Genomic DNA, 10,788 nt, shown 5'->3' on the forward strand with positions numbered 1-10,788 from the left:
ATAAAATTATCTGTCTATTTGCTCCGGCTAATCTCCGAAACCTGGACCGATTTAACAGGACTGTCACTGGCCAATAGCTGTTATAAGAAGTAACTTAGACTACTTTTATTTTAGAAAAAATCGTGTGAGGTATGGCAACTCTAAAACTATAGTGCGCGACAGGTCGAGATGGCAATCGGAATGGGTGCGGGACGCCCCCGCCTCATAACCCGATTGCCATCTCGATCTGTCGCGTACTATTACCTACCTAATCGCAACTAGGTATATCCAATTTATCGATGATCCGACCTCAAGTTCTATGTACTGCCTGCTATACCAAGTAGGTATTGTAGTAGGCCCTTTATGGTGTGGCGGTCTTACATAACTGTTTACTTTGCCTGCGTACGTCCAGCGAGTAAGAGCGTCCAGGAAGAGTGTTGCTGTATTGCACAATGCATGAATTGTGTTGTGCGTCATCAATTTCTTATTCATCTTCATTTAGATTGTATTATAATAATACTTGGTGCAAGTTTCATTTCAATGCAAAAATGTCTGCAGTAAGCTTTTTTGATATATCATCTTTAAGCCTTCGGGTCCATTGGCCCAACGTCGGCATCGTCGGCGAAAGCCGGCTAACATGTGAACGCTGTTGGTGAATTGTGCCAAGATGTTTTGTTGTTGCCAACTTGTTACAAAGCACCTTACGTGGTGAAAATTCTGCACATTTAAAGAAGGCGTCTATAAGAGACTGGACTACTTTGAAATTCGATTTTTTTAAATTATAATTTGTTGTTATAGCGGCGACACACTCTGTGAAAATTTGAACTCTACTGTATTACGGTTCATGAGATACAGTGCGCTGACAGACAGACAGATGTAAAGACGGACGGAAAGCGGAGGGTTAGTAATAGGGTCCTGTTGGCACCCTTCAGGTAGGTACGGAAGCCTAAACATTGTTCCAACTGGGAACATGCCATGGTGAACTCTACCGTAAGCCTGCCGCCGCCGACTCGCCAGTGGATCGGGCACTTACCCAGTACGCTGTATCGTTCGTGTTCTCGTTCGTTTATAAAGGGATAGGATTCTAGCGATTATATCCAATGACTTCTAATGGGTTTTGGAAACCAGAAAAGTAAACGAGTGTGTTGTAATAGTACGCCACACTCGTTTACTTTATATTTACAAAAGAAAATGTCTTCATTTCTCGATGATGTATGACGATATGTTATTGTTATATATTTTAAAATGCTCCATCATGATTCACATTTACTTTGATCAATTTTAAAAAACCTGTCATCGTGCATTTTAAAAAATGTGACCTAGTTATAACTACTATCTTCTAGACAACTTGAATACCAAGTGAAGCAGCTAACAATGCAAGCAGTAAAACTGTTGTTTCGAATTTAATATCAAGAATTTTGTCATAATAATGAATAATTCATTTTTATCTTAACAGTTCTGTCTCTACCTTAACAGATGTTTGTGGAAGGTCATTATTAAACAACATCACCTATCTTGTATTTTATAATTCAATAGCATTTAATAAATCTCTTTTATGGTATTTTGGCATCACTCTGACAGGTTGCTTGACGATCTGCACGCTAATTGCACGCCCGACTGCATACTGATTGCACGCGGAATGTGCAGCCAATCGGCAATTGCGATGCAGCTACAATAAACTGCATCCTGCAACTGCAATTTTACAGTTAACGTGCAATCTAATTGCCGACGATCTGTCTAGACCCTTATAACTATATGACAAGACTTTTTATTCTTGCTTGCTTAAAAATAAGGCCACTGTTCACTCGGGGCCAATGCACTATAATCGGCTATGGCAACGGCTATAATCTTAATCTATATAATCTTAATCTAAGTATATAAAATGAAAGGTAGGTGACTGACTGACTGACTGATCTATCAACGCACAGCTTAAACTACTGGACGGATCGGGCTGAAATTTGGCATGCAGATAGCTATTATGACGTAGGCATCCGCTAAGGAATGATTTTTGAAAATTCAACCCCTAAGGGGGTGAAATAATAAATAATAAATAAATAAAATAAATAGCCATTTATTTCCAAAATACATAATTACAATTGTTATCTAAGTAGGTACATTATTAGATTATTTGTTATCTGTCTAGTTTGTAAGATCTATATAAATTTCTTATGTCATTGCTTCAATTAAATTATTATACAAAGTTGGTAAATTATTTATTAAAAATTAAATTAAGTTATTTCATTGTTATTATTATTACTTTCCATTAATAGTTATCAAAAAATTTAAAAGATATAACATATTATTTAAAACAAAGGATGCACCTATTATTTAGTTTGGTTGTATTAGTTTATATTTTGGGTACCCATCTTTGGGTGTAGGCCTCCTCCATATTGCTCCACTGTGATCTCTCCGTGGCGAGTCTCGTCCATGTCGGTCCTGCTACATCCTCGATGTCGTCCCTCCAGCGAGCGCGCGGTCGCCCACGCGGCCGGGTGTGGTCGCGCGGCCACCAGTGTAGTACCATCTCACTCCACCGACCGTCTCTTGCCCGAGCCACATGGCCCGCCCATCTCCATTTAAGTTTACATGCGAGCTCCGCAGCGTCAGTAACCTGTGTTCTTTTTCGAATATCCAGGTTTCTCTGGCGGTCACTTAGTTTTATGCCCAACATGCTTCTTTCGGTCGCCCGTTGAAATATTTGTATTTTCCCTATTATTCGCTTTGTTAGCGCCCAGGTTTGACATCCATATAACAATGTTGGGAGGATTGTAGAGTCCATTGCCTCAAGGGGGTGAAATAGGGGTTTGAAATTTGTGAAGTCCACCCGGACGTAGTCGCTAGCATTAGCTAGTATATATAAAAGGAAGAGCTGACTGACTGACTGATCTATCAACGCACAGCTCAAACTACTGGACAGATCGGGCTGAAATTTCTCATGCAGATAGCTATTATAATGTAGACATCCGCTAATAAAGGGGTTTTGAAAAAACAGCCCCTAAGGGGGTAAAATAGGGGTTTCATATTTGTGTAGTCCACGCGGACGAAGTCGCGGCAATAAGCTAGATATTAATAAGGACACTGCTTCTACGTTGGCGTATGTTTGAGCTATAAGTACCTATTGGTGACGAAATACATCAAGTGATCCTGTATAGTGTTAAGTTTACCTACACCTTTCAACCAACTTATTGAATTATCCTAATAAGTTGGGCCTTCTTGTCGTGATTCATTTCAGGGTACCTTTCGAAGGTATCTAAATAAAATCCTGTATGCAAAACCGCCAAAATTCTCCAAAATAGTTGTATAAAAATGTGTCAAATCGAATACGTTACTCGTTTCCTAATGTTAATACGATGTTTCATTATGCGAAAGCGAAGCTATGTATTTCGTCACACGTCTCGAAACTGCGTCAAGGCTCACCCTTGTCCATGATGTAACATAAATCATTCATCTCTTTATATTTTCTATGAACCTAGTTGAACTTGCTTTATTATTTTAATTTAGAAAACACGTTATAATTATTTTTCTGGTATTTTTTGTTTTGTTTAAAAAATATGGGATCAACCCAATAATTAATCATCATTATTATGGGATCATTTTTAATATAATTAACCTTCTCGGTAGGAAGGACATTCCGATTGCGGAACCAGTGCAGTGGTAGATAGATTCTTTTGACGATTTTAAAGCACTTGTAAAAGTTTGTTTGAATAAAAAAAAACTATTTCTATTTCTAAATTAAAATAACAACAATACAATAAAACGAAAAAGAAGTGATTAATACTTTAATAACTTAATAAACCTTCAACGTATGAAAACTAACAGTTTATTTAAATCTCAGATAAAAAGCAATATTTTCATAGACAATCTCATATATGCAATGTTAATTGGATACAAAAGAGATTAACAAAAAGCTTTAATTTTAAATTGATATTATGAAAGTATTATTATCAACAATAAGGCTTACAATTCATCTTTGTTCGTTTCATATAGCTTCTTAATAATGTCAACAGCCTTCTGAGCAATTACTAAAGTTGCCGCCATAGTATTACCTCTTGGTATAATAGGCATGATACTTGCGTCCACTACCCTTAGATTAATCGTGCCGTGAACACGCAAATTGCTGTCTACCACAGAAGAATCATCGTCTTGAGGACCCATTTTTGCAGTCCCAACTGGATGGTATATTGTTGTAGCCATGTGTCTTATATAACACTCCCAATATGCATCAGTATCAAAGGGATATGTACTGCAGTTTTGTATTTCAACATTCAGTAATTCAATTCCCAGTGCCCTAAAAGTCACAGTTCCCTCCAGTTTATGAACAAAACGAATTGCCTTTATAAGAGAAAGTAAATCGTCGGGATTCTGAATATAATTAGCTTTTATTTTAGGTTGTGATAAATCAGGTTTTGCAAGAAATATCTCGCCTCTAGATTTCGGATTTAATAATGTAGGGTAAATACCCAGCATATCGTGTTCGGAATTTAATGCTTCAATTACTTGTATCATTTCATCACTGTAGCCAACACCCTCGAGGTAAGGTTTTAACACAAAATTGTCATTTTTGGTAAAGTATGTGTAATGAAATTGTATGTTAGGGTAGTCAGAAATATTATTGGTGTTAATGAAGCCCATATAGTCAGTTAACCCGATAGTGGAGAAAGGTCCTGTTCTAGTTAACATGTACTGAAGTAGAAGAATGTTTATAAGATCTCGTGATAGTTCTCTGTTGATATTTGTTTTAAAAAATAAAGGAAAAAACAAATGGTCTTGTAAGTTTTTTCCTACTGAAAGATTTAAAAGACAGTCGATGTTCATTAATTCAAGATGTTCTTTTGGGCCTATTCCAGATAACATAAGCAATTGCGGTGTCCCAATTGACCCAGCTGATAAAATTATTTCTTTGTTAGCACTGATCACCTTAGCAATCCCAGATTTGTGTCTTAAATGTACACCAACCGCCTGTTTTGTTTCCTGATTTAGTAACACTTTTTCAACTTTAGTATTTTTCATTACTATTAAATTGTTAGAGTTTTTGAAATAAGCTTTAGCAGTGTTCATACGTTTACCATTTTGCGTTAGTAAACGGGTTTTTTTAGTTCCAATTACCGCTTCATGGTTGTCGTAATTATAAGCAGTAAAGCCTAATTCCTTCCATGCATTGTCAAGAATGTTATACCACTCGTTTTCATATCCAGAGAATTTACTATTAGTTATATTGAATAGTTCTTCTTGATTTTCGAAATATTTTGTCAAATCATTATAACCCCATCCCTGATTTCCTAATTTCTCCCAATCAGAGTAATCTTTGGGATGGCCCCTAATATAAATCATGGCATTTATCGAACTCGAACCACCAAGACCTTTTCCTTTACTCCATATGCAACTATTGTTTCTAAACCCCATACAGCTATTTCCATCTGGGTGTGTTTTATAAGACCAGTCGTTACTTGAATTTTGGTTTAAAAATAAAAATGCTGGGATCTAAAATAGAAAAAAAAATTGTGCTATAAATATTTCTTGGATTATAATTAGTAAATGAAATACGTCTACGAACATGATATTCTTACCTCAGCATCTATACCAGGGTCGTCACCTGCTTCTATCAGTAATACCGACCAAGCAGGATAGATATTAGATAAACGGCTGGCAAGTAACGATCCAGCAGTTCCTGCTCCAACTACTATAATGTCATATGATATACCTAAAACAATAGTGATTTATATTCTTTACTTGTACTTAATGAAACGCAATACATAACTACTACCTTATCTACCTACTCTCTTCTTGTAATACCTATTTCAGATAAGAGTTTAAAACGGTAAAATGGTAACAGGTAGAAGACATACGTCTGTCTGCCTATTACCATTTTACGACTCAATCTCTGAACCGATCTTGACATTGGCACAGACAGGAGTATAACGCACGCCTTATACCGGCATCCCAGGGTGCGTGATATTGCTGACGGATGCAGACCAGCCCGTACTGATGCACCATGGGAAGAGTATCGTACGTGGTAGCGCAGACACGTGTAGTGTCCACGTCGTCGTCCGAGCCTTGGTCGTCGACCATACATGGTAATCCGCAGAATCACGCACCGTGGAATAGTCCATTGAAATGTTACATTTTTTAGGCCTAACCTTGCGTTTTTTAGAGGACGCAATTTTATTTTTTTGATGTGTAGGGGGGGTTAGTGTAAAGCTAAAACCAAGTTTGTGGGGTCGCCACCCTTGTTCCACGGCCGCCATCTTGAAAATAGGGGTTGAAATGGTATTTACGATATATCTCTTAAACTATTTATTTGATAAAAAAAATTGTTAACATTTTTTGTTGCAAATTAAATTCTCTACAACTTTGTTCCAGTAACTTTTACTACCCTACACATCAAAAAAATAAAATTGCGTCCTCTAAAAAACGCAACCCCAAATGTAACTTTTCAATGGACTAGAACTAGTATTAGAGACAGGCATATAACACTTTTTACTTCCCAATAAAACAAAAGATAACCTACAAGTTACTAACCGAAATGCACATTGACGAAGCTATCATAGATTTATGCCTGGTAAGATTATACTTACTGGATCCTTTCTCGATTACTTCTTCAGCACTATCCCGAGGCCAGTGGTAGTCATCCAAGATACTGCAATGGGCTGCAACGACTGCAGTCACTGCTTTGAGGAACAGGTCACCAGTCATACCAGCAAACGGCATTGGACATGTTGATGTTATGTATGATTCTAGCGCTTGCATATTTATTTTAGGTCGTGGCTAATTTAAACTAGCAATCTTTGAATTTTATTGAATTCAAGTAAAATAAACCAAGACGTTCAATCAGAGCTCTAATATTCTTTGTATAGTGACATATGACTTATGAGATAAATGTTTCGAATCAGTGATTCGCTAGATCTTATAAAATTATTAACTTGATATCATCTTACATATTACCTACTCGTATTAATGATACTTTAACTAGTGATATGCAATAAAACACCAAATTTTATTACCAATTATTATATTAAAATACAATTAGGTATCATTATCTTTGCATATTTAGAAATTATATGAATAATCATTGCGAAATATGAATGAATCATTCATTGAAAATTAATATTTTCTAAGAATTAAAACTTAGGTCTTTGCAAATCATCTAAATATATAAAAGGAATAGGCCACTGACTGACTGATCTATCAACGCACAGCTCAAACTACTGGACGGATCGGGCTGAAATTAGGCATGTAGATAGCTGTTATGACGTAGGCATCCGCTAAGAAAGGATTTTTGAAAGTTCAACCCCCAAGGGGATGAAATGGGGTTTGAAATTTGTGTAGTCCACGCGGACGAAGTCGCGAGCATAATCTAGTTGAAAGATATTGTGTAATAATAATTATCCTAATTTTACTTAATATTGTTTATTATAAACGTGAAAGCTTGGATGTTTGTTGTTCTTTCACACCATTATGACTCAATCGATTTGGTATAGAAATTGGAATTGCGTATATAATAAAATATAATAGAACACATAGGCTACATTTGAATTTCGTTCCAAAAAAATCAAAGAGTTCCCACGCTATTTTTAGAAACAAATCGTCGTAGTCAAACGTGTTTTTTAGAAACAAAGTCGTAGGTATCATCTAGTTGGTTATAGTTATATGTCTATTTCATATTTTACCCCATTGTAATATAACCAAAGCCGACAATCTCTGTTTTCATTTACAATTGATCTGTCTGTCATATAAAAACGATTTGTTTGCTGTTTGTTTTGAGTTAATCTGTTTTGATTAATTCTTGCAGGATTCAGTTCTTTGTTAAATTGTTTTTCCTTGGTTATTGCATGTCTGTCGCTTAGTATTGAATGCACATGCGATGGATTAGCTAAGTGGTTGAAAATATTCTGTTTTTGCTGTCGTAACATCTTGACACTTGATTCTTCTGCTCTATTTTTTGTCTGGCTGTATGGATACGATCTAAATCTTGCAGCGTCATTATTATGGTAATCATTACTTAAAAAATTATTAAATGTTGGCGTATAATAACTTTTCTCCGGTCTAGTAATATTTTTCGTATATAAAAATAATTTTTCATGATCCAAACTCCTATTTTTAAAGTTTTCTTTTCTTTTGTCCAATAGGTTTGTTTCTTGTTTTGATTTATCAAATTTATGAGCGACATCTGTCGATAAATAAGGAAAAAGTTTTGTAACTTCTGTGAATATATCTGGCTTTGAAGCAATTTCTTCCGCATTTTTGTATTGCATATAATTTAGATTTGTTACATCAATAGGTTTCACGAGAGGTTGTTCATGATATTTTGAATATGCAGCCCAGTCATCTTTAATCATATCGGATGCCTTTTCGGCAATCATTATAATCGGTGCATTAGTATTACCATTGACAATTGTCGGCATGATGCTGCCATCAATTACTCTTAAATTCTGTATACCATATACCTGGAATTTTAAAAATCTATTATTTTTTTCACAAACTATTCTGCTCTATTTTTAGGCTGGCTGTATGGATACGATCTAAATCTTGCAGCATCATTATTATGGTAATCATTACTTAAAAAATTATTAAATGTTATTAAATTTACATATTTTTAGTTATATAAAACTTTGGTTCGAAATAAAATTTAACAAAAAACTTACCCGCAGTCTAGGATCGACTACTGCATTATAATTGTTCGCTGGTCCCATAGCACAGGTACCGACGGGATGGTAAATAGTCAACGAGTGATGGCGAGCTTGACACTCCAGATGTTTGTCAGACATCAGGTCATGTTCTGCACAACCAGGGTTGCGGTTAGGATTTGGTCTAGCATTTAATTCTTTTAGAGTAGGCTGATCTATCAAACTTTGAGCAATTCTGGCGCCGTCTATCTAAAAAATTATTTTGTTTTAGTTGATATTGCATAATACTTACTCTATATTGAAACCTGAATATATTATGAGATAATCTATTATATAACTCGTATTACGAAAAATAAGCTATGTAATAGTATAAAATTTATGTTTTTCTTAGCATATCATCGTCTTCATTTTTAATTACTTACCATTCTTAGCATATCGTCCGGATGTGAATAGTAGTTTGGATAAATAAGCGGTGGTGAATAAGGATTTCCATCTCGTAGTTTAATATATCCTCGGCTTTTAGGTCGAAGAAGTAATGGTACAATGGAAAATGAAGGTTGATATAAAATATCTTCATACAACTCGGCATATGTTTCGTCAGAGAGACCATTAGCACGCTTTCCAAATATACCTCCGTCCATATTATCAGCAGTAGGTGCTATAAAAAGCTGTATATCAGGATAATCCTCAGCAGGGTCTTGATATTTCGAACTCACAAAAGCCATCGCTTCAGCTTCCATCATACTGTACAAGGGTCCGTTCTTATTAAGTGCAAAGTCGATAATACTACCAATAGACATAATAGTATTTAAATTAAAACTGTAGTCTGAACCGTTAGTATATGGATTGTCAAATAAAAACGAATGCCCACCCATAGCTATATGATCCTGCAAATTTTTACCAACACCAGGTAAATGGGTTACAGGAAATATGCCGAGTTCTTTTAGCTGTTCACTATCACCAACACCGGATAACATTAGCAGCTGTGGGGACTGAATAGCTCCCGCTGATAAAATAACTTCTTTTATGGATTTAATTATCTTTGATTTTCCATGTTTCATGAACTTTATTCCGTACGCCTTGTTGTATTCATCTATTAAAACTTTTTCTACTAGTGAATGTACGCTTACGTGAAGATTACGTCTTTTTGATGCAGATCGAAGATAACCTTTTGCTGTGCTACACCGAAGTCCATCATTAAGAGTAGCATGTGATTTTGTAAATCCAGTCTGGAATTCGCCATTTACATCAACAATACTGTATCCAAGTTGCTGACCGGCTTGCAAAATTTTATTTGTTATAGGTTGTTCAAATTTAAAATACTCTATAGAAATGGGACCTCCGGTTGAGTGATATGGGTCGGATTGATATTCAGGAATACGCATATCTTCTGCTTTAAGAAAGTATTTTAAGATATCTTTGTAACCCCAACCTTCATTACCCAAACTTTCCCATCCATCATAATCCTTTTTATTTCCACGTACGTAAAGCATTGCATTTAAAGCACTCGATCCACCTAAAACTTTACCCCGCGGCCATTTACATCTGTTATCTAACATACTTAAACAATAATCACTGCTAGGTTCTGTCACAAACTGCCAGTCTATTGAAGATGTTTGTAGAACAGGGAACAATATTGGCAAATCAGATAGCACATTTTCATCTTGGCCTGCCTCAACTAAAAGAATATTCCAATCCAGATTTTCCGATAACCGACTGGCCACTACTGCTCCCGCAGAACCAGCGCCGATTACAATGAAGTCGTAATAATCGTACAATTCGTCGAGTGGATGATCTCGGACGCGATTTTCTGCATCTTCAATATCAGGCCTGTAGAGATGAATCACCATACGTAACAGTATAAGTGATCCAAGTCCCGGCAGAAGTCCAAATAGGATCCTTGTATTCGAAATGATAGGTTTGAAGGAAAATGATCCATGTGTTGCCATACTAAACTAATGCACTTATGGCAGAATCCGGAATCTCAAACACCTCAATCACTACTGATGAATGCAACCCCAATTTCGCTAATTTAGCAAATAATTTATAGTTAACAGTACATCGTCACGTTATGTTTGTTTTTCACAGAGTAATGTGAAAAAGTATGAGTACAATAGAATACATTTAAGTATAATTTACTAGCTGATTCACCCGGCTTTGCTCGGATGTAATTTGATATACCTAC

General features: G+C 35.9%; 3 protein-coding genes across 3 annotated transcripts in view; 1 reads left to right on the top strand and 2 right to left on the bottom strand.

Moving 5' to 3' along the window:
• The window catches only part of Flo2 (flotillin-2), a 240,649-nt gene that overhangs the window by 191,412 nt on the left and 38,449 nt on the right, over window positions 1-10,788 (top strand). The gene's annotated exons all lie outside the window — the stretch shown is intronic.
• On the bottom strand, window positions 3,746-6,844 carry LOC117985603 (glucose dehydrogenase [FAD, quinone]-like). Its single transcript, XM_034972366.2, has 3 exons — window positions 6,555-6,844; window positions 5,547-5,680; window positions 3,746-5,460 (listed from the first exon to the last, which is right to left on the bottom strand). The coding sequence occupies exons 1-3, from the start codon at window positions 6,724-6,726 to the stop codon at window positions 3,937-3,939; spliced, it is 1,830 nt and encodes a 609-aa protein (XP_034828257.1). The 5' UTR covers window positions 6,727-6,844; the 3' UTR covers window positions 3,746-3,936.
• On the bottom strand, window positions 6,979-10,613 carry LOC117985595 (glucose dehydrogenase [FAD, quinone]-like). The gene is made up of 3 exons (XM_034972359.2): window positions 9,026-10,613; window positions 8,622-8,852; window positions 6,979-8,423 (listed from the first exon to the last, which is right to left on the bottom strand). Exons 1-3 carry the CDS (start codon window positions 10,550-10,552, stop codon window positions 7,623-7,625), a joined length of 2,559 nt encoding a protein of 852 aa, XP_034828250.1. The 5' UTR covers window positions 10,553-10,613; the 3' UTR covers window positions 6,979-7,622.

Source organism: Maniola hyperantus, chromosome 9 (genome assembly GCF_902806685.2).
Source record: "Maniola hyperantus chromosome 9, iAphHyp1.2, whole genome shotgun sequence".
In the NCBI taxonomy this organism is placed as follows: domain Eukaryota; kingdom Metazoa; phylum Arthropoda; class Insecta; order Lepidoptera; family Nymphalidae; genus Maniola; species Maniola hyperantus.